Genomic DNA, 23890 nt, shown 5'->3' with positions numbered 1-23890 from the left:
GAGTTCCAGTACAGCCAGGGCTATGTAGAAAGATCTTGTCTTAAAACAACAAAAAAGCCGGGCAGTGGTGGTGCATGCCCTTAATTCCAGCACTCAGGAGGCAGAGGAAGGCAGATCTCTGTGAGTTCGAGGCCAGCCTGGTCTACAAAGGGAGTACAGGACAGCCAGGACTACACAGAAGAACCCTGTCTTGAAAGAACAGAAACCGGGCTTGGGGATTTAGCTCAGTGGTAGAGTGCTTGTCTAGCAAGTGCAAGGCCCTGGGTTCGGTCCTCAGCTCTGGGGGGAAAAAAAAAAAGAAGAAAGAAAGAAACTACAGAAACCACTCTGGCTGCCTGTAGAGGACAGAGCCACACTGGCACTACTGCAATTTCTTCCAGCAGTGTCGTGGTGGAGCCTGATTTTTATTTTTGACACCTTGATGTGAACTGTCAACAAGAGTTCTGGTATGTGTTCCTGCAACAGAAACTTAGAGAAGACTTACAAGAGAGAAAGGCTGTATCTCCAGTAAATGTGTCCCAGAGAAATATTTATGGGGGAAATCTATGAATGTCTTGGATCAGGGGTCAAAGCTCATTATCTACCATCCTGTGAATATCCAAGAGAATTCTTATAAATTTAATGAGATTGGCAAGATGGTCCACAAATTCTCCCAATGTACACCTTATAACACAAGTGATCTTACAAAGAACTGAAGCAAGTGTGGATGTGGTAACCATAGGAATGCCTCTATTGAATCAACAAACCCAAAGAATCATAAAAGTGGGGACACTGAAGAAGAATCTTGCAAATATAAAGATTGTGGAAAACGGTTGAATTTGTATTCCATCATTAGTCAAAGAATTCACAAAACTACAGACTATGATAAATCATTTGATTCTAAACGTAACACTCATGCTGAAATGAATCTCTAGTATAGATAAACTACACCAATATGGGAAATGTGGAAAATGCTTCAGGTCATACTTGAGTCTCAGCAGACATCATAGACCTCATTCTGGAAAGAAACACTGCAAATGTAAAGAATGTGGAAAGTGCTTTTACCTGTTATATCAGGTTAAAAACCATTATAAAATCCATAGTGGAGAGGGACCTTACAAATGTAGGGAATGTGAAAAATGCTTTATCCAGAAAGACCAACTTGGGACATACCAGGGAATTCTTATCAGACAGAAGTGTTTCAAATGTAGTAATTATGAGAAATGCTTTGTATGGGCCTATTAGAGTACATCAGAGAATTCATACAGGAGAGAAACCTTTCAAATGTATTGATTGTGGAAATCCTGTACATGTGGCTCAAGTCTGAGAGTGCATCAGAGAAGTCATAAGGGAGAGAAACCATTCAAATGTAGTGTTTGTGAGAAATCTTTTACACGTGCCTTACATGTGCCTCTTCTGTTAGAGTACATCAGATCATTCATACAGGAAAGCAGTCTTAGAAATGTAGTGAATGTGAGAAATCCTTTACATGTGCCTCTTCTGTTAGAGTACATCGGATCATTCATACAGGAAAGCAATCTTAGAAATGTTGTGAATGTGAGAAATCCTTTACACATGCCTTACATGTGCCTCTTCTCTTAGAGTACATCAGATCATTCATACAGGAGAGAAAACTTAGAAATGTAGTGAATGTGAGAAAACCTTTACACAGGGTTCAAGTATTAGACAACATCAGATTATTCATACAGGAGAGAAATCTTAGAAATGTAGTGAATGTGAGAAATCCTTTATACAGGGTTCAAATCTTACACAACATCAGATCATTCATACAAGAGAGAAACCTTACAAATGTGAATGTGAGAAATGCTTTATATAGGGTTCAAGTCTTAGACAACATCAGATCATTGATATAGGAGAGAAAATGTGAGTGAAACGAATGTAACAAAGTCTGTACCCCTCACTTCTAAGAATACTTGAAAAACTTCATACTGGAGAGAAAAGTCTCCATAGTAAATAATGTGGCATATGATTTATCCAAAGCTCTGTTCTTAGAGGTCATTGTACCTCCATACAAGAAAAACATTATGAACATGAAAAATTTGTGAAAGCCTTTAATGTGCAAATCTTAAAAAAAAAAAAAGAGTTTATACTGAGAAAATATTATGAAAATGTGACAATGTAGGAAAATTTTTGTTAAAACTTTAATTTTTTTCAGACTGGAGAGATGGCTTAGTGGCTAAGAGTACTGGCTGTTCTTCCAGAGATCCCGGGTTCAATTTCCATTACCCACATGACAGCTCACAACCATTCCAGGGGATCTGACACCTTCACACCAATACACATAAAAAATAAAGTAAAATAAATCATTAAAAAAAAAAGTTAAAAAAAAAAACTTTTACTTTTTCAACCTCAAAAATTACCTAAGAATGAAAACTCAAGAAGCCTACAGAATGTGCTGTGTTATAGCAGTACCCTGGAGACTGAAACATCCCATCCTGAATAGAAGCTGATTAATCAGGAAATAAGCACCTCTACTTCATTTCAGGAAGTCCAAGAAACTGACAGGGTTCAGTATCCTACACACTCCTGAAGAAGTGGAGACCAGTCATGCTGCTTAGAGGAATCACGGATGAACGAATCCTCCAAGAATGGGTGCCCTACAACCTGTAGCTCTGCCTCCAGGGGTGCAGTACAGTCTAGGTGTCCAGGAGTCATAAGCCCTAGCCCATGCTGGGTTGGAGTTTCATGATGATAGCTATTTTTTAGTCTGTTTTGCTCCTATAACCAACTTGTTTCCATATTCCTGTGTGTGTAAGTCAATATTGGATATCTTCCTCAATGTTGCTTCCACTTTATTTAATTTTTTTAAATTGTTTTATGATATGAGTGTTTTGCCTGCGTGTATGTCTGTGTACCACTTGCACGGCTGGTGCCCTTGGAGGTCAGAAGAGGGCCTTAGAACCCCTGGAACTGGAAGGTGCCCTGTGGGTGCTGGAATCACCCTGAGTTGTCTGGAAGAGAGTCAGTGCTCTTAACCACTGAGTCATCTCTCCAGCCCCCTTCACTTTATTTTTTGAGACAGGGTCTCTTACAGAATCTGAAGCTTGTTACCTGGACTTTGTGGCCAAGAAGCTCTCAGGGATCAGCCAGATTCAATCTAAGTGCTGGGATTACAGGCACAAGCTGTTCAGTTTTGTGTTTTGTTGTTGTTTGCATGGGTGTTCAGGGCATCCGTCCTCAGGCAGCATGCCAGTCTCTTTACCACCTCTTCAGCCCCTCTTTGTAATTCAGAGTAGCCAGACTATTAAACTTTTTTTTTTTTTTTTTTTTTCCAAGACAGGATTTCTCTGTGTAGCTTTGCGCCTTTTCCTGGAACTCACTTGGTAGCCCAGGCTGGCCTCAAACTCACAGAGATCCGCCTGGCTCTGCCTCCTGAGTGCTGGGATTAAAGGTGTGCGCCACCACCGCCCGGCTCAGACTATTAAACTTCTAACCCAGAACTTATAAAAAATAAAAACACAATTGCCTCCCTTGTGTAGTTTTGTATAGCTTGGGAAAACCCTTCCCTTTCACTATAATAGCTGTTTTTTACTGAGTTCTTACTAATGACACTCTGCATTTTTTTTTTTTTTCTCATTTAAATCCTGTTTTATAAGCAGCCTGCCCAAGGCTATGTGGTTTCAGGACATCCCCTAGGATATCAGTTGTGTTATTTTGACTACACATTAAAAAAAAAAAAAAAAAAAAACCTGGCTCAAAACATCCTAAACAATAAATCTAATTTTTACATAGCAATACATGATAAATTAGTTTCAGGATTGACCATCTTGTCAGGGTGAGAGTCCTGGTTAATGAGTTCACTTGGCATTCTCCTTCACAGTTGCAAGATGGTTGCTTCATAAAACAGCATCTAAAGACCCAAAGAAAGGAATGTTCCCTTCACATGTTTCTATGTGGTTAGAAAGTCATCATTGAGCAGCTCCCCAAGCAAGCCGACTTCTCTTCTTGCTCCGTTGACCAGAATTGAGTTCTTTGACTACTAGCAGACCAGCTGCTGGGAAATGTGTGATTGCTGTGGTGGGTTGACCCATAGTGGTGCAGCCCTTGGGCTGGACATTCTTTCTCTTAGCATCTTACTATTGCCCTGGTACTCAAGGAGTCAGTTTTCTTGGCAGGAACATGGAGGAACTGGCTATTGTTAAACAACCAGTAATCTGCATTTGAGTTCTTCTATTTCATAATAGCCATTTCTGGAAGAATCAGTTAAGTTCTTGAATATTTGGACAATTTACCTGAAGGTTTGGAGTTGTGGAAAGTGGATAATTAAGAGTGTCTGTTTCCAAATCAGGCTTTCTGCTATAGTTCCTGGACCTGTTGAGGCACTTGTTAATTTACTGATGTCATTCCTATTTGTTTCAGGTGCTTGAAGTTTCTGGGAAGTCGGCACCCAACCCTTGTGCTTCCTTTGGTGCCAGAGCTCTTGAGTACTCATCCATTTTTTGACACAGCTGAGCCAGACATGGATGATCCAGCATGTATCCTCTTGTGCTTAGCTCAGATGGGCCCTGTCTTAGTAAAGAGCAGTGGATTTTTTCTGCAGTGTCTGCTGTGGTAATATAGTATGTCAGAGGGACTCCAGTGGCCATTCTCAGCTTTCATTGTTTTCATGGTAATTCCTCTTTGCCATTTAATAGCAACAAATATTTTTGCCTTTTATTTACCACTTCTTACATTTCACATATTCATTATATTGTTAGTACATTTTATCACTAATTTGCCACACAACCTTAGAAGGGAATTTTTATCTTTTTTATTGTCAGATGATCCTGTTTGTTTGTTTGTTTATTGTGGTTTTTCGAGGTGGGGTTTCTCTGTGTAGCCTTGGCTGCCCCGGAACTTGATTTGTAAACCAGGCTGGCTTCAAACTCACAGATCCATCTGCCTCTGCCTCCCAAGTGCTGGACTAAAGGTATGTGTGTGTACCAGGCTTTTTCTTTTGGGCTGCCAACCAGCTCCCAAATCATGACACAGACTTACTATTAGTTATGAATGCTCAGCCTAGCTTAGGCTCGTTTCTGGCTAGCTCTTTTAGCTTAAATTAACCTGTTTCTCTTTATGTACCTTTTGCCTCTGGGCCTTTTATCTTTCTTACTCCCTTTCTGTATGTCTTACTTTCCTGCTGTCTCTATGTCTGGCTGGCAGCTGCCTGACGGCTTCCTGGCTTCTGCCCAGGGAGTATCCCTCATTCTCTCCTCCTCCTCTTGTTCCTCTCCTGAGCCTAGATTTCTCTTCCTATTTATTCTCTCTGCTTGCCGCCCTGCCTGTCCTTCTCTGCCTAGCTATTGGCCATTCAGCTTTTCATTAGACCAATCAGGTGCCTTAGGCAGGCAAGGTGAAACAAATGCAACACATCTTTACATAATTAAACACACATCCTTATATGATTAAACAAATACAGCATAAACAAATGTAACACATCTTTACATAGTTAATTTCCACAACAGGTGTGTGCCACCACCACTCCATGAAAAAACTTGTGTTGTTTTTTTTTGTTTGTTTGTTTTGTTTTTAAGATTTATTTATTTATTTTCTTTTTTTTTTGAGACAGGGTTTCTCTGTGTAGCTTTGCGCCTTTCCTGGATCTCTCTCTGTAGACCAGGCTGGCCTCGAACTCACAGAGATCCGCCTGCCTCTGCCTCCCGAGTGCTGGGACTAAAGGCGTGCGCCACCACCGCCCGGCTAGATTTATTTATTTTTATATGCATTGGTGTTTTGCCTGCATGTAGGTCCATGTGAGAGTGTCAGAATCCCTGGCAGTGGAGTTACAGACAGGTATGAGCTACTATGTGGGTGCTGGGAATTGAACCAGGTCCTGTGGAAGAGCAGCCAGTGCTCATAACTGCTGAGCCATCTGTCTAGCCCCAAGAAACTGAGTTTTGAGTAACTCAACAAAAATCAGATTTGGGGGAATGGAGAGATGGCTCAGTGGTTAAAAGCACCAGCTACTCACACTTGTTTGTAACTCAGGTTACAGAGAATCTGGCACACTTGCAGAGACATACATGCAGGAAAAAAAAATTAATGCACATAAAAACAAATAAATCTTTTTTTTTTAAAAAGTAATTTACCTGTAAAAAAAAATCAGATCTATAACCAGATATTGAGGCATATACCTGTGGGCTGATATAAGACTTTCAAATGAGGCAAGCCTAGCCTATGTCTAAGATACATTGTGAAGCTGTCTTTTCTTTTCTTTTTTAAGATTGGGGGTTAGGGGAAGAGGCTAGAAATATAGCTCGGTGGTAGAGAGCTTGGATAATATGGGCAAGGCCCTATTCTGTCTCCTGCACCACAACAAAGGAAAAAACAAAACCTCACAGATCTGCCATTAGAGCGTGAAATGTCTGATTTTACAGCTTGTGTGCTCTGCTGCATCTCAGCCGAGCTTCCTTTGACCTGCAGCTGGAGGGAGGTGCTACTGAGCCGGGCTGCATGCTCACCCGGTTTTGATCCCCCCTGTAGCACGATATGGGATTGGATTGTTTCCTGCAGGGAAAGTGTGTTTACACCAGTGCATCCTCACTCTCCCTAGGTTCCTTTTGCTTTATAGGCACATCCAGCTTCACCATGAATTTTAGGGATTGTTGTTGAAACATAAGAAACATTGAAACTAGTGACTACAAGGAGACCATTGCATTCTCCCTTAATTCTATTTACTTTCACAGTGTATTGGGGTTTTGTTTATTTGTTTAGACAGGGTATTGTGAACCCCACTTTGGCCTTGAGCCTGACCATAATCTCAACTTCCCTAAGTGCCTGTATTACCTGAGATTACAGACATGCCCTAGTATATTGTGTGGTTCTGAGAATTGAACCCAGAGCTTCTTGCCTGTTAGGCAAGCACTCTACCAACTGGGCTGTATCTCCAGCCCTGAATTTTCATTGTTTTGATTATTGGGAAATTGTGGTTCCTTAATGGGAACTTTGGAACTGGGAAGTGAGGTGACAGATTATGTATGGCAAACCTTAGTTCACTTAACCCACTTGTGTATCAGACATTGCAGTTTTAGTTCTCATCTTCAATGCTGCTAAAACCTGTCCAACAATGCCAGCGCTGTTCTCAGACCACACCTTCAGGCATTATGCCTACCTCCGAGACAGTCTTTCTCATCTTGTTCCTGCCTTGAGGGTATGTTGAAAGTATTGTTTCGTTGATTTTTGGTGCCCTGTGGTTGTTAAATAGCAGACTATATAGTCTATGAAAATTCAGCCAGCCAGCCATTCTCATTTTATCTTGGGCTGTCTTGTTCTGTACTTTAAACATTTGTTGAGACAAGAACTCTGTAGTCTAGGCTTGGCTTGAACTTGCGTCCTTCTTCCTCAGTCTTCCCACACTACGATTACAGGCATGTGCTACTTGCTTGACTCCTGTACTTCTGCTTCTGTGTTCATAGCCTCCCCCTCAGGCTCCTCCCTCCCTCCCTCGTCTCTCTTCTCTCCCTCCTTCACTTCCTTCTCTCTGTGCTGAACATACAATTAAGGACACCCTCCTATCAATATATAGTAGTGTCCTGAGATTTTAGTTACATAATGTTAGGCAAGAAAAAAGGAATATTTAATAATAGATTATATTTTAGACTAATGGCAACTTGTGATTTTTTTTAACCTATTTATTTAATTTGTGTATGTGTGTGGAGGGAGTACACATGTGCTGTGACATACATGTGGAGAGGTCAGCTAGTGAGAGTCAGTTCTTTCCACCATGTGATTGTGTCTGTGTGTGTGGGTAGTCAAAAGACACGTTTTGGAAGTTGCCTCTCTTCTACCACGTAGGTCTCAGGGACAAATCAAGTCCTCAGGCTTGATGGTCAGTTTCTTTACTTGCCGAGCCATCTCACTGGCCCTCCATCTTTCTTAAATAGTAACTTAACAATTAGAACAGAAATTACAATTACCCTCATAGAAAACATTTTATAGCATGCTTCATAGACTTATTTGGAAATAAATCATTATACTCCAATGAAATGAAACACAAATCTTAAAAATAAATGTTACACACAGATGAACTTTTAGTTCTATTCCCAAGCTCAGCAACAGACATATGATACAGTTCTCTTTTCTCCTACTATGGTATTGGGTAGGCTGGTTAGCACTCTCATTTATATTTGTGCCTGCCTTCCTAGCCTCTTGCCTTGTGTTTCTCCCCTCCCGCCCTTCCCTCTGTCCCTCTGTCTCTGTCTTTCTGTCTCTGTCTCTTTGTCTCTCTCTGTGTGACAATACCATAAACCAAGCCACAGAATTTGCTGATACTGTTGTCCCGCTAATTTTTTAGTTACCAGGGAGGAAACTAGTGTCATCAGCTGTCTCCTCTAACATCACCCCTCATGAAGATCCTTCCCAGCAGTTCCTGCAGCAGAGCCTTGACAGAGTGTATAGTGTTCAGCACCTAGACCCTCAGGGGGCCCAGGAGCTGCTGGAATTCACCATCAGGTAAACAATCTTTGTCTGCTTCTTCTGACCTAGCATTTTTGCGCTGCTTGCCTGATTGCTGTGAATTGCATTGTTAGTTATTCGGCTTCTCTTTCTGACTGTTGGCCTTTACTCTTGAGTGGTTTTGAGATTTTATTTATACTTGATTAGATTGTATAGTTTATTATTTTTTTAATGCTATTTGTGTTCATGAGTCAGAGTAGAGCTAATAGAAATAGTTACAAAGAGCTCACACCTTTAATCCCAGCCCTCAGGAGGCAGAGGCAGGCCGATCTCTATGAAATTTGAGGACAGCCTGATCTACATATCAAGTTCTAAGACAGCCAGGGCTACACAGAGAAACCCTCTCTTGGGAAAACGAAAACAGAAAAGGAAAGAAATAGTTACAAAGATATTTTAAACTTTTTTTTTCTTTTTTTGGTTTTTCGAGACAGGGTTTCTCTATGTAGCTTTGCGCCTTTCCTGGATCTCGCTCTGTAGACCAGGCTGGCCTCGAACTCACAAAGATCGCCTGCCTCTGCCTCTCAAGTGCTGGAATTAAAGGCGTGAGCCACCACCGCCTGGCTTAAACTTTTCTTTCTTGCTAGATGAGTGACAGAAATGCAGAGGAGCAATGGTTTAATAAGACAACAGTTTCACCCTCCCTTAGGCCTGAAGGGCTGAGATCATCATGGGTCCAGGCTCTGATTCCTGACTCATTCCCATCTAACTAAGCATTTAGGGCCTGTCCTTGACGGTTTTAGCCTATTGGAATAAAAACAAATACAGAATGCATAAAAACAAGTCAACTGTCTTTAGCTGTGATGCTGACTGTTAGTAGGTTCTCAGTAAACACCTGCTGGGTTGAATTCCCTTCATGATCTGGTGTTTTATTTTTATTTATTTGTGTTTTTACATTTGTGTGTGTGTGTGTCTGCTACATCCCACATGTGGAGTGGAGATCAGGGGATGACATGAAGAAGTTGGTTCTTTACTTCTACTCTGTGGGTCCTTGAATTCAGGTCATCTGGCAGTAGTCCTTGTAAGCTTTGAGCTGATTGGACCACTGTTCTGGTGCTATGTCTAGCCCTGGGCGTTATGTTTCTGGCTTGAGTGCATTCTCAGTAGAGTAACCAAGACAATGGGACAACTTGGAAAGGAAAGCAATAGAGCAGTAGCTGCTGAGGGTCCACTCTGCTCTGCGAACACACAGGTGGGGTGCAGTTTGTGAGACATGTCAGGACCAGGATTAGACTGTAGCTTCGTCTGACTCTAAAGTTCATGTTGAGAGTTACACAATAGTGAAAGGAATTCCTGTGTCAAATAGAGATTAGATCAGATGATCTCTAGGGTTTGGGCTTCTGGAGATGGTTAAGTACTTACAATAGGACCTGAACTCAATGCCCAGAACCCATATAGCAATGCTGGGTGTGTGCATGTAGTCCCAGTGTTGGTGAATTAGGGGCAATCAGATCCCTGGGTCTGGTTGGTCAGCCAATCTAACCTAATTGGTGAGCTCCAAGCCAAAGAGAGACTGTCTCAAAGGAGGTGAATGGTGCTGAGGATGACACCCAAGGTGGTCCTCTGGCCAATACACACCTGTGGACATACACAAACACATGTATGTACATTAAAAAAAAAAAGATGATTTCTAAAATTCTTCAAACATTGCTTTTTTTTATTTTTATTTTTTTGAGACAGAGTCTCTCTACATAGTCTTAGTTGTCATAGAACTTACTATGTAGTCTAGGCTGGCCTCGAACTCACAAGTTTCCCCTGCCTCTGCCTCCGAAGTGCTAGAGTTAAAGGCATGCACCACCACATCCAGCTTCAAAATTACTATTTTTATAGTTGTTAAAGTGAGTGTTAGGTGGAGTTTATACAGAATAGTCTCTGATTACAGCCAGGGCTACATATTTGTTCCTGTTGATGTGAAACTAGCTTTACTGTCGTAGGCATCGCCCTTTATGGTCACCCAAGCCAGCCATTTAGACTTCACCAAGTTCTCCTCTGCACGAATTCTGACGTAGTTCAGGAAGAGCTCAGGGAAATTTCATTTCATTTCATTTTATTGAGCTTTACATAGCTGCTTTGCTTCACCACTGTGTCTCGGATACCTTATAGGAACTCAGATGCTTGTTATAAACAATAGTTGTGATGGCTTAAGCAAGAATGATGTCATTTTTAGAGATGTAATTTACTTCTGGCCATACTTTATATCTAGATATACAGACTGATGGTTTATAAAAGCCTGTATTCCTTGATTATATGAGCTGTTACCCAATGCCCACTGAGTACCTATGCTTCTCAGAGCTTTAGAGCTCTTATATCTGTTGAGTTGAAGAATGGCCCCAGCTGGGTGTGGTGGCCACCCCTTTAATCCCAGTACCCAGGACGTAAGGGCAGATGGATCTCTGTATTTTCTGTTGCCGGGTACTGTGCTAGCTTGAAGAGGCACAGTGTAAACAGACGTTCCTGTTGTGAAGGCTTTAGTTTGATGAGAGTTAGCTGGATAAATAGAAAATATAGAATTGTACTTTACTTACTATAGTAGGTAAGCAGGGTCTCTAGAAGAAAGGAAGATTCTCTTAATCCTTCTTCGGATGGTCTAAGTAAGCAGTTGTCAACCTGTGGGCTGTGACCTCTTTGGAGGTCGAATGGCCCTTTCACAGGAGTTGCCTAAGACCATCGGAAAACACAGATATTTACATTACAATTCATAACAGTAGCAAAATTACAGTTACGAAGTAGCAATAAAAATAATGTTATGGTTGGGGGTCACCACAGCATGAGGAACTATATTGAAGAGCCAAAGCATTAGGAAGGTGAACCACTGATCTAAGTGATGGCTGAAGCATGAGAAGTTAGTCAAGCGAAGGAGGGAAAGAGTTTATAACCGACTAGGAATAGCAGAGTCCGGGACTAAAGCACTGGTCTTTCTAGCTTCTTACCTGGTTAACGGTTTGTCCAGAGTTAAAGCATCTAGCATGAGGTATGAAATCCAGAGGAATGGCTCAGCTTACAAAGAGATCTGCTGTAACTTTGATGTTTAGAGCATAGAGAGGTTGAAAAGAAAGGGTAGCCATAAACATTTGATCTGCACATCCAGAGTCTTTTGTCTCTTATGTAGCCTGGCTATTCTGGAGCTTGCTGTGTAGACCAGACTGGCCTCAGAGATTCGCTTACCTCTGTCTCCTGAATGCTGGGATTAAAGGCGTGCACTACCATGCCTGGCTTAGCTTTAGTATTTGAAAAATGATGTTTGTTGGCTTTATGTACCAAGGATTGCTAATGTGTGTTTCTGAGAGGGGCATTTTTGCCCTACCAGATCATTATAGCTGGTTTTCATTTTTTGTCTCATTAGTATTTGATATACTTCATAACTTTAGAAAATTAATAGCAAATAAGTGAATGGAGTTTTATATGGTAGTGGTCAAAAGAAACGAATTTTATTTTATTTTTTAAATTTTTATTTATTTATTTATTTATTTATTTCTTTATTTCTTTATTTTGGTTTTTCGAGACAGGGTTTCTCTGTGTAGTTTCAGTGCCTGTCCTGGATCTCGCTCTGTAGACCAGGCTGGCCTCGAACTCACAGAGATCCGCCTGACTCTGTCTCCCAAGTGCTGGGATTAAAGGCATGTGCCACCACTGCCTGGCTAGAAACAAATTTTAGACTTAAACAGGCCTGGTTTGTGTCCTCTTTTTGCCATTTTCTAATTCTGTCACCTTGGGCAAACCACATAATGTTAGTTTTTGGTTTCATGCTCAGTGAAACAGATTAATTACAGTTCATGTTGTGAGGATTAAATGAACTTAAAAAAGTAGAGTTGTACACAGAAGGTGCTCTTTGTACTCTTTTTTTTTTTTTTTTTTTTTTTTTTAAAGATTGTATTTATTTATTATGTACACAGTGTTCTGCCTGCATGTATGTCTGCAAGCCAAAAGAGGGCACCAGATCTCATTACAGATGGTTGTGAGCCACCATGTGGTTGCTGGGAATTGAACTCAGGTCCTCTGGAAGACCAGTCAGTGCTCTTAACCTCTGAGCCATCTCTCCAGCCTCTTTGTACTCTTTTAAAGAGTTCACAATCTAGATGGATGTCTAGACTGCAGCCTCCTGAGGATTGTGGGCAAAAAAAGATGTATAGAGGAACACTGGGAAATAGAGCATTTTGCCCGTGGCTAGCAAGTTTCCGCTTTTGCCTGTACCGTAGTTGAGGTTTCTCATGGCTAACTGGATTGGGATATATCTTGTTCTGTGAAACTGAGAACCACTGTTACACTGCAGGGGCAGTAGACTAACCTAAGACCTGGAGGTACTCAGTGCATGATCAGCTTGGCAATGTTCTTTTTATAGTAACAGAGGGCAGAATCTTGCTAACAGTAATTGCTTCAGAAGTTGAACTGTTCTGAACTTCTCTTTGAAGAAACATGTTGGAGAAGTGAACTGAATAGACAAGCTGGCCACCAAAATCCTACTTCATAGACATGGATAGTTCAGGGTTTTTCCTTTTATGTGATTGACCTCAGGATGGACCAGGCCACTCAAACACATGAGACACTCATTTCTTCGATCACTGGCTATAAATTGCTCTGTGCTTGGTTGTGGGCATCTCTTTCTTAGTAGCAGGTCTCTAGGAGGCAGCATTAATTATCAGGATGTTGCCTACTGAGCATGAGATTAAAGAGAGGGGCTAGTTCAATGGACAGTTTTGTCCAGCCTACAAAAAAGTCTGCTGTGCCTGAAATGGCTTCTCGAGTGATTCAAACTTTCACCTTTCCTGCAGTTACATTTTTTTTTATTTTGCAATACAATTCAGTTCTACATATCAGCCACAGATTCCCTTGTTCTCCCCCTCCCGCCCCCCTCACCTTCCCCCCAGCCCACCCCCCATTCCCACCTCCTCCAGGGCAAAGCCTCCCCCGAGGACTGAGATCAACCTGGTAGACTCCCTGCAGTTACTGTTTTTATCTCGAATTTTTTATGTTGCTATCGAAAAATGAGGCATCGGGTGGTGCTAGCTCATGCCTTTAATCCCAGCACGTGGGAGGCAGAGGCAGGCAGATCTCTGTGAGTTTGAGGCCAATCTGGTCTACAGAGAGTTCCAAGACAACCAGGGCTGTTACATAGAAAAACCCTGTCTCAAAAAAACAAATGAATGAATGAATGAATGCAAGAAAAAGAAAAAGAATGAGGCAGAAGCTAGGGAGATGGCTTCGTAGGTAAACTACTTTTGGTGCACGACCTGAGTTTAGATCTCTAGAGGGTTTTTTGTTGTTGTTGTTTTGTTTTTTAATTAAAAAAGAAAAGTGTGTGTGGCAGTGCGTGTGCCTAGCTCTTAGAAGGAAAACAGGAGGATCCCAGAGACTTTGCAGTTGGTGAACTCCTGGTAGTATGAGAGGCCCTGTCTTTAAAAAAAAAATGGAGGGACAGAGGAAGACATTTTGCCCTCTGGCCTCCATAGGATGAGATGTACTAGTTGGCTTAGTTGGATCCGACTCACTGCCTAGAGGTGGGTTTGAGGATATGTTCCCTTGATCAATTAGTAGTGAAGTGGAGAGTGGCTGAGTAGATATGCATACTTTTTTTAGATTTTATTTTTCATGTGTGAGTGATTTGCCTGCATGTATATGTGTACACTACTTTTGTGTCGGGTGCCTTCTGAAGATTACAAGAGGTTGTTGGATCCCTGGAACCACAATTACAGATGGTTGTGAACTACTATGTGGGTGCTGGGAGCCATACTTGAATCCTCTGCAACAGCAACAAATGCTTCCACCTGCTGAGCCAGCTGTCCCCTGTATAATATTTGTATCCATAGAGCTTTGAAAATATTTTATTTATATTTACTTATTTATTTTTGTGTATGTGGTGGTCAGAGGATGACTTTGGGGAGTTGGTTCTATTCTTCTACCGTGTAAGGATCCAACTCAGGTAGCCAGGCTTGGTGACAAGTGCCTTTAGCCTCCTCAGCCATCTCTCTGGCCCTCTCCTAATGTACAGTTCTTGCATAGTTGAACTCATACTTTATTATCAATTTTTTTGTTTTATCTTTTGAGACAGGGTCTCTCTGTGTAGCCCTGGCTGTCCTAGAACTCACTCTGTAGACCAGGCCAACCTCAAACCACAGAGATTTGCCTGCCTCTGCCTCCCCAGTGCTGGGATTAAAGGCATGCACCACCACAGGCAGCATTATCAATTTGTGTTTTTTTTGTTTTTGTTTTTTTTTTCTTGTTTTTTTGGTTTTTCGAGATAGGGTTTCTCTGTGTAGCTTTGCGCCTTTCCTGGAACTCACTTGGTAGCCCAGGCTGGCCTCGAACTCACAGAGATCTTCCTGGCTCTGCCTCCCGAGTGCTGGGATTAAAGGTGTGCGCCACTACCTCCCGGCTCAATTTGTTTTGTTTTTTTGTTTTTTGTTTTTTTTTCCTGGAACTCGTTTTGGAGACCAGGCTGGCCTCGAACTCACAGAAATCCGCCTGCCTCTGCCTCCCGAGTGCTAGGATTAAAGGCGTGCGCCACCACCGCCCAGCTCAATTTGTTTTTTAATAGCTATGAAATATTTTATTGGATATACCATAATTTACTTAGCAGTATTTCTGTTATAGATCTTCAGTTAGTCACTGAGTTTTTACTATAATAGTCCACATAGCAATGAGTATTATGGAATATAAGTATAATGGAATATAATATAATTTCTGTTGACTATTTTCTTAAGGATTATTTCCCAGCATAAAACTTTTGATAAAATATGGCTTTATGACATTAGTTACATTTTACAAATGAGTGTATCAGCTTGTAGCCAATTTCATTATAACCACTCTAGCACTGGTGTTGTCATTTGTTACTTGGACTAGCTATAAAATGGTTAAACAATTGTGACTTGATCTTTACATTACTTGAGGCTTTATCCTTCTGCTCTGTCTAATTTGGATTTTTGTCTGTGTGTGTATTGTTTGTTTTTACTGTAGAGACCTGCAGAGACTTGGAGAACTTCAGTCTGAACTGGCAGGGGTAGCTGACTTCTCTGCCACCTACCTCCAGTGTCAACTGCTCCTTATTAAGGTTTGCTTGGACCCAGTGTGTTTATGAATTTTGATGCTAAGAATGAACTTGAATTGATCCAGCAGTGTTTGAGACCCTAAGTGGAAAAGCTTCTGTGAGACTATCCAGCAATGGGAAAATCACATGCTCTACAGAGATATTATATTTGTCTCTATTTAGATGTTAACTCATACAGTATCTTAGTTAGGCTTTCTCTTGCTATGATGAAACATCCTGACCAAAAACAACTTGGGGAGAAAAGGGTTTGTTTGGCTTACACTTCCATATCACTGTTCATCATGGAAGTCAGGACAGGAACTCAAACAGGGAAGGAACTTGGAGGCAGGAGCTGATGCAGAGCCCATGGAGAAGCTCTGCTTACATGGCTTGCTCAACCTGCTTTCTTATAGAACTCAGGACCACCAGTCCAGGGATGGCCCCACCCACAATGGACTGGACCCTCCCTCATATATCACTAATTAAGATAATGCATCTTAGCAGTGGGGCATGTGCCTTTAATCCCAGCACTCAGGAGGCAGAGACAGGCAGATCTCTGTGAGTTCCAGGCCAGCCTGATCTACAGAGCGAGATCCAGCACAGCCAGTGCTACACAGGGAAACCCTGTCTCCAAAAACAAAAAGAAAAAAGAAAATGCCCTACAGATTTGCCCACACTTCCAGTCTTATGGAGGCATTTTTTCAATCAAGGTTCCCTCCTCTCAGATGACTCTAGCTTGTGTCAAGTTACCATAAAACTAACCAGCACATATGGGAATTTTTTAATTTTAGGAGAATTCTTTAATCATTCTCAAATTAGAAGGCCAGGTGTGATGGTTGCATGCCTTTAATCCCGGCACTTGAGAGACAGAGGGTGGATCTCTGAGTTTGAGGCCAACCTGGTCTACAGAGCAAGTTCCAGGACAGCCAGAGCTGCACAGAGGAAACACTGTCTTGAAAAACAAAACAACAAATTAGAGCAGATTTTAAGTTTAGAATCCTAAAAATTCGGGCAAAGGATATATAACTTAGTTGGTAGAATACCTGCTTAGCACTCTCAAAGCTCCTGGGCTTGAATTTAGCACCATATAAACAAGTATACTATAATCCCAGCATTTGGAAGAGTGGGAATTGGAGACAGAAGTTCCAGGGCCACATAAGACCCTGTTTCCAAAACAGAAGGACACTAGGGATTATTAAGTGTTTTATTTAATGGGATTGGCCACAGATTTATATAAACTTGTATACTATTTTCTCTCCTCCTCCTCTTCTTCTTCTTCTTCTTTTTTTTTTTTTTTTTTTTTTTTTTGAGACAAGATTTTTCCCTGTGTAGCCCTGGCTGTCCTGGAATTCTCTCTCTGTAGACCAGGCTGGCTTTGAACTCACAGAGATCCACCTGCTTCTGCCAAGTGCTGGGATTAAAGGCGTGCGCCACCACTGCCTGGCATACTATTTTCCTAAATTGCTTTTGATTTTGTTTGTCAAAGTTGAAAGGTTAATTCATTGCTCTTAAAAGGGCCAACTCCCCAGGCCTGTGTTGGCACAGGCCTGCAATCTACCTGTCTGGGGGCTTAAAGCAGCAAGATTGGAAATTCATGGCCAGCCTAGGCAACTTAGTGAAACTGCCTCCAAACTAAAAACAGCTGGTGATGGAGGTGAGTGGGAGAACATCTGCCTAGCATGTCTGTGGGTCTGGGTTACTTCCCAGTTGGGAACAGGAAAATGGAAATGAGAATAAAGGGCAAGATTGCTGGCATGAGACCCTGTCTTATTGAAAGTAGAAAAACAAAACCCACTTTTCTTAGAGCAAAAGAGGGGAATGAGAAGACATTGCTCAACTATGCTGATTATTCATGCCAGCCTAGAACCTGAGCCAGAAATGCCTTTGTAATAGGGAGAAGTTAAATAAATTGTGGCATTTGTCAAACACAAACCATATCTGTGGTTTCTATGGGGAATCACACCTCAATCTAACAAAATACTTAGAGTGTAATTAATATTATGTACTCCAAAAAAGATACAAAGCCTTCTATTCCAACCACACCTGTGTAAAAGCTTGCACATGAGAAATGATTAGAAGTATGTAACCGTTTTCTGTTATCCGTAGTCTCAAACCTGCTGTTTGTTTGGTGTGATGCTCCCAGATGTGTGTGGCTCCTGAGCACTTGAAGCTACTAACTCACACTGGGATGTGCCGAAAGTGCAAAGTACCCGATGTATTGTTTAGACTCATGACGAAATGTGAAAATGAGCCCAGCTTGAAGTAGAGTAAGGTAGAAAAGACCAATTCTTAGGGACTGATTTATTGATTTATTTAGCAGTTTACCTAAAGCACTGCTTGTACTGCCTCTTTGCCAAGCATGACTTCACTTGCTACCTGGAACAGGATGACCTGGAGATATAGCTGAAACAATTGGTCGTTGCCCTTAACAACCTGTGGACTGCCACTTACACTTCTGTAAAAATTTACCTGCTGGTCCCAGCTTGTGGTTTTAGAATATAAAATGAAAATACCTACTAGGCCCGGCACTGAAGGCTTTCAGGACCTGTCCTGGCTTCAGTCCACTGAGGACATCTCATCTTCTACTCTCACTGGTGTCAGAGTGCTTATTCACAAAAGATTCCTGCAACAGTCTCACTAATAATTCAAAACATATTACTTAAGGCTTGGGAGATGGCCCAGCACTTGTTCTTCCAAGAACCCAGGTTCAATTCCCAGCACCCACAGGTTGCTCCCAACCATCTGGAACTCCAGTTCCAGGAGATCCAATGCCCTCTTCTGCCCTCTAAAGGCACCAGGCATACATGTGGTTCCAGACATTAAAACAACAATAACAAAACAAAAAAACTTTCCACATTTGCTAAAATAATAGTATACTGAATTAAATAGATGATATGCATACTTTTAATTTTTGTTTTTTTGAGATAGGGTCTCTATTGTCCTGCCTATCTTAGAACGCTCTGTGTAGACCAGGCTGGCCTTGAACTCATAGAGATCCCCCTGCGTCTTCCTCCTGAGTGTTTGGACTAAAGGTGTGCGCTACACACCTGGCCTAAATAGACTATATTTAAACATTATTTTCAGTGAGCTGGGCATGGTAGTTCATACCTGCAATCCCAGTATTCAGGAGTCTGAGGTAGGAAAATTGCTAAGTTCAAGGCCAGCTTAGACTATAGTATGAGACCATGTTCAAATAAACACCCCTAAAATTTAATTTGCCCATTTGTTTTATAGTATAAACATGTCTACTAGAAAATTGAAAGTGATATGCCCTGACTTCCATTACGTTTAGACAGGGTTAGTCTAGGTTTCCTATAGTGTCATTCACTATACATGTCAGGAGGTCCTTGAAAGCCAGGCATGATGCGCTTACTTGTAATCTTGGCACTAGAGAGTCTGAGACAGGAGGATCATGAGTTTGAGGCCAGCCTGGGTTACATACATAAGGACACGCTTTCTGAAGAACAGGAAAACAAAGGAAGAAGAAACTCCCTGAAAATAATGCTCTACAGCAAAAATAGATCAAGTGGAGTCCCAGACATGGGTAGGTGAGGAGAGGGCGGACAGTAGAGTCTGTGGCTATTGGTGAGAGTTTCACTGTAGAGAAAGCAAAAGAAGGAAGGCTCGAGGGAAGCTGCCTGACTTGGAGTTTTGCAAGTTGGGTAAGTGATAGGGTGTGTCAGAGGACACCGAACACAGTGCAAAAGGACTCTCAGTTGTAAACACGACAGTTTAGGTTGCTCATGTCAATGCAGTGACCCTGTGAACAAGGCCTCAGGGCCCAGAGTGCAGGCAGCTGATTGCCTGCCAGTCCTGATGAGGGTTTCATTATTCCTGTTTCCAAACAGTCATGTGAGCAGCAGCTGTTGCACTTCTGTGCAGTAGTAGGACTTATTTACTTAACCAGTGCAGTGATGGAGAGGAAGCCTGACCTGGTAAATTCTCAAATCAAGTGAGTGTCAGCTTTGTGACTGCCATGCCTGTCTCTTCTCTCCCTGTCTGGGTAGGCCTTGCAGGAAAAGCTGTGGAATGTGGCTGCCCCCTTATATCTAAAGCAGAGTGATTTGGCCTCAGCAGCAGCAAAACAGGTATGCATATGGAGACTCCTCAGACAGATCTGTCTGGGAATTAGCCAGTCTAGAGGCCTTCCTGTGGCCATGTGCCCTGGCTTCTGTGATTTCAGGTCTATAGAAGTTAGTATTAGGCCTGTGTGATGACTGTGCACAGCACTGGGCTGCAGAGTGGAGCTACTTCTGGTCTCAGGTCTCCTCCACCTTACTAGGTGATAAATTGAAGAAGTTATTTGAGTCTCTTGGAGTTTCCTCCTCTATAAAACGTGGCAGTTGAATTGCATGATTTCTGAGAGTCTTTGGTAGTCTAACCTGTTATCAGCTTGTGGGCCATTGAGGAGGCTCAGCAGGTAGAAGTGCTTGCTATGAAGGCCTGATAACCAGAATTCAGTCCCCAGAACTCACATAAAGTACCCACACTCACACACATCACATACGCACATACACAGTTTATATTGTACCATTTATATTAGTGTGTGTTTCAAATATATTAAAACCTAATAAATACAGTTGTGAATCTTTTATCTAAAAATGGATATAAATTGATTTTGAGGTTGTTTAAATATTTTTATCAATTCTTTGATACTTTCATACAGTGTATTTTTTTTTTTTTTTTTTTTTTTTTTTTGGTTTTTTCGAGACAGGGTTTCTCTGTGTAGCTTTGCGCCTTTCCTGGAACTCACTTGGTAGCCCAGGCTGGCCTCGAACTCACAGAGATCCGCCTGGCTCTGCCTCCCGAGTGCTGGGATTAAAGGCGTGCTCCACCACCGCCCGGCCATACAGTGTATTTTTATATTCACCGATACTCCTCTTCATAAGTTCCCAAATTCACTCACACCTCTCTACCTCCCAATTTTGTGTCTTCTTTTTTAAAAAAAAAAAAATAATAATAATAAGGTGTTGAATCCAGCTTGTGCTGCCTACGTGCTCCTGGGTGTAAAACCAACCACTGGAATGTGGTTAGCCTGCCAGGATCCACACTCGTAAAGAAAATGGAAGCCATCACCTGTCCATAGCTCCTCAGCTAGGGTGGAAGCTTGTGAAGCCCTTTTCCTTCCATGATATTTTACTGATTGTTAATTGTCTTGTCTTTATAGATCATGGAAGAAACCTACAAAATGGAGTTCATGTATAGCGGTGTGGAGAATAAACAGGTGGTGATCATACACCACATGAGGCTTCAGGCCAAAGCTCTGCAACTTATAGTAACTGCACGAACTACTAGAGGGTAAGATGTCGTGCTGAACAGAATAGGTGGCATTCTCCTTCTGAGGACACCATCGGATACATTCACAGCTCTCTTAAGGCTACTGATGAGTAAGATGTAGGAGGGTCTGCTAATTTCATTTTCAGATATTCATAAGTGTATTATGCTTGGGTCAGATTAGATGCATGCCTGACCTTTCTAACCGAAGGTCCGGCTTCTGGTCCTCAGGTCCTCAGAGAGATCATTGGCTTTGCTTGTTGCTGTTGTCGTCAGAGCTCAGTTCTGTGGTATAGCATATTCACTGTCCTCTCACAGATGCTCGGGGTTCTGGGACTTCATGTCCTCACTCCTTCGTTCACAGTCACAAGTCTCTTACACTTTGCTTTTTTTCTGCAGCGTTGACCCCTTATTTGGAATGTGTGAAAAATTTTTACAGGAAGTGGATTTTTTTCAGAGGTAAGTATTTTGTAATTCTCATGATGGTTTTTTTCATCTTGTTTATGCAGAAAGTAACCTAACAGGCACCAAACGAGATCACGTGTCTTTTCCATGCTGCTGAGCTATCCATCACCTGTTGTCAGTGTGCCCTAACGTGGTATTTTCTTTAATGATGTATAAACGGTCCTGAATCTAGAGCTTCAAAAGTAAACATGACTAAATAATAAAAACACCGGGGACCATTGGGAATCGGCACTTAGCTGAGCTACAGAAAAACAAGTATGAAGGAAATGCATGAACTGTTCGATGAAGAATTACAACTTCTTTCCTTGGTTTTTTTCCTTGTTATTCTAAAATTTGCATATTTCTCTACAAACAACAACAAATTGTTCTTTAATTCCTTTTATGTTTTTGCTTGAGATAGGATCTTGTTTGTTGCCCAGACTGGCCTTGAATTATTGATCTTCCTGCCTCAGCCTCCTGAATGGTAGGATTACAGGTGTGCACCAGTGTGCCTGGTGTTGTTCTTTGCCTTTTTGAGACAGAGTTTCATGTAGTTTAGGCAAACCTTGAACTTGCTGTATAGCTAAAGCTGGTCTTGAACTCCTGATCCTCCTTTCTGTACCTCCCAAGTGCTAGGGACTATTGGCGTCCACCACCATGCCAGCTATTCTTTAATTCTGTAATGAAATAATAACAAGCGAGGTGTGGTGACACATACACAGTTAAGAGTGGTTATTGTTCTTTGAATGAAATTGAGTTTGGTTCCCAGCACCCATATTAAGTGTCTCACAATCACCTGTAACTCCAGTTCCAGAGGATTTGAATCCCTCTTCCGGCTGCTCCCAGCACCTGCACTCATGTGCACATACCCACACACAGTGCTGGTTCCCAGCACTCACATCACAACCGCCTATAACTCTAGTTGCAGGGGATCTGATGCCTTCTTTTGGCCTCCCCCTGGCACCAGGCATGCACATAATGCACATACATAAAATTAAGATAAATTGAGGCTGGAGAGATGGCTTAGTGTTTAAGAGCACTGGCTGCCCTTCCATAGGACATAGGTCCAATTCCCAGCACCCAAAATGGCAGATCATAATGTGTATAACTCCAGTCCCAAGGGTCTGACACCTACTTCTGTCCTCCATGGACCAAATACACACTTGGTGTACAGATATACAAAGGCAAAATACCCATACACATAAAAATAAAATTTAAATATTAAAATAAACTTTTTCCTTTCACCATGTAACTGTGGCTGGTACAGAACAGTATGTAGACCAGGCTGGCCTCAAACTTACAGATATCTGCCTGCTTCTGCCTCCTGAGTGGTAGGATTAAAGGCGTGTGTCACAATAATCTGTCAAAAAGAAACCTTAAACAGCAAAGTTCTTTCAGGCTTGATGGAGGACACACCCTATAATCTCAGCAGTTGAAAGGCCAAGGTTTCTCTGGGCTATAGTGAGACCCTGCCTCAAACCACAGCAAAAAAAGCTGGGGATATAGCTCAGTGGGAAAACACTTTCATACCATGTGTAAGGCCCAGGGCTCAATCCCTGATACTACTACATATGGGTAGACAAAAAACCCAGTTCTGTGGGCAGGTGGTGGTGGTGCACGCCTTTAATCCCAGCACTAGGGAGGCAGAGCCAGGCAGATCTCTGAGTTTGAAGCCAGCCTGGGCTACAGAGCGAGATCCAGGACAGGCACCAAAACTACACGGAGAAACCCTGTCTCCAAAAACCAAATCCAAACAAACAAAAAAAACAGTTCTGTTCTCCTGTTTATTTTTTTTTTTTAAGATTTATTTATTTATTACGTATACAGAAGAGGGTGCCAGATCTCATTACAGATGGTTGTGAGCCACCATGTGGTTGCTGGGAATTGAACTCAGGACCTCTGGAAGAGCAGTTGGTGCTCTTCACCTCTGAGCCATCTCTCCAGCCCCTCTTGCTTATTATTATGTTCCTCAGACCTACAATAGTACCTGGCACTTGATGGGTCCTTCTAAAAAAATATTTGTCCAATTAATGAACCTATAAGAAGAAAATTATAAATCCTAATAGTGGAATGATTAAATATGGCCATGTAAAACACTCAGGTGTATGTCTCACATTCATGGTTATTCTTTCTTCTTTCTATTTGTTTTGAGACAGAGTCTCAAACTGTAGCCCAGGCTGGCCTTGAACTCACACAATAACCCTCCTGCTTCAGCCTCCCAAATTCTGAGATTATAGGTATGAGCCATCACACCCAGCGAAACAGGCTCTTAAAACAAACAAAAAAACAAAATCTTGTGTGTATGTGTGTGTGTGAGTGTGTCTATGTTTACACATGTTTTGTATGTGCCACTTTCCACCTTATTTATTGAAGCAGGGCCACTGGCTAAACCTGGAGTTTGCCGATGAGTTTGAGCGGCTGGCCAGGAAGCCCCGGGGACCCTCCGCCTTCCCAGTGCTGGGATTCAGGCTCATGCTCCTGCTCCCGGCTCTTTTCATGGATCCTGGGGTCTGATTCAGTCCTCATGACTGCAAGGCAAGGGAGTTATTGACTGAGCTGTCTCTCCGTCTCAGCTGTGGCTCTTCGGCTGATCACGTTGCTGTTCCACACCGATCTGTGTCCCTGTCAATTTCAGACATGATCCCCAAGCTCTTCCCACTTCAGTACTCTTCCTGCTTCAGGGCTTGGCAGAAGTACAAGCTTAGCTTAACTGCAGTGAAT

The 23890-nt window shown here is 42.0% G+C and overlaps 1 protein-coding gene across 1 annotated transcript in view; it reads left to right on the top strand.

Moving 5' to 3' along the window:
• Ints4 (integrator complex subunit 4) overlaps positions 1-23890 on the top strand; it is a 76952-nt gene that overhangs the window by 42366 nt on the left and 10696 nt on the right. The window contains exons 13-19 of the mRNA XM_059271104.1: positions 4360-4475; positions 6996-7129; positions 8273-8430; positions 15382-15475; positions 19459-19539; positions 20619-20749; positions 21125-21184. Coding sequence (XP_059127087.1) covers positions 4360-4475; positions 6996-7129; positions 8273-8430; positions 15382-15475; positions 19459-19539; positions 20619-20749; positions 21125-21184 — 774 coding nt within the window. The remainder of the gene's footprint in view (positions 1-4359; positions 4476-6995; positions 7130-8272; positions 8431-15381; positions 15476-19458; positions 19540-20618; positions 20750-21124; positions 21185-23890) is intronic.

This window comes from Peromyscus eremicus, chromosome 1, assembly GCF_949786415.1.
Source record: "Peromyscus eremicus chromosome 1, PerEre_H2_v1, whole genome shotgun sequence".
Classification (NCBI taxonomy): domain Eukaryota; kingdom Metazoa; phylum Chordata; class Mammalia; order Rodentia; family Cricetidae; genus Peromyscus; species Peromyscus eremicus.
Note: the sequence above shows the minus strand (reverse complement) of the source record. Positions and strands in the feature narration are given on the sequence as shown.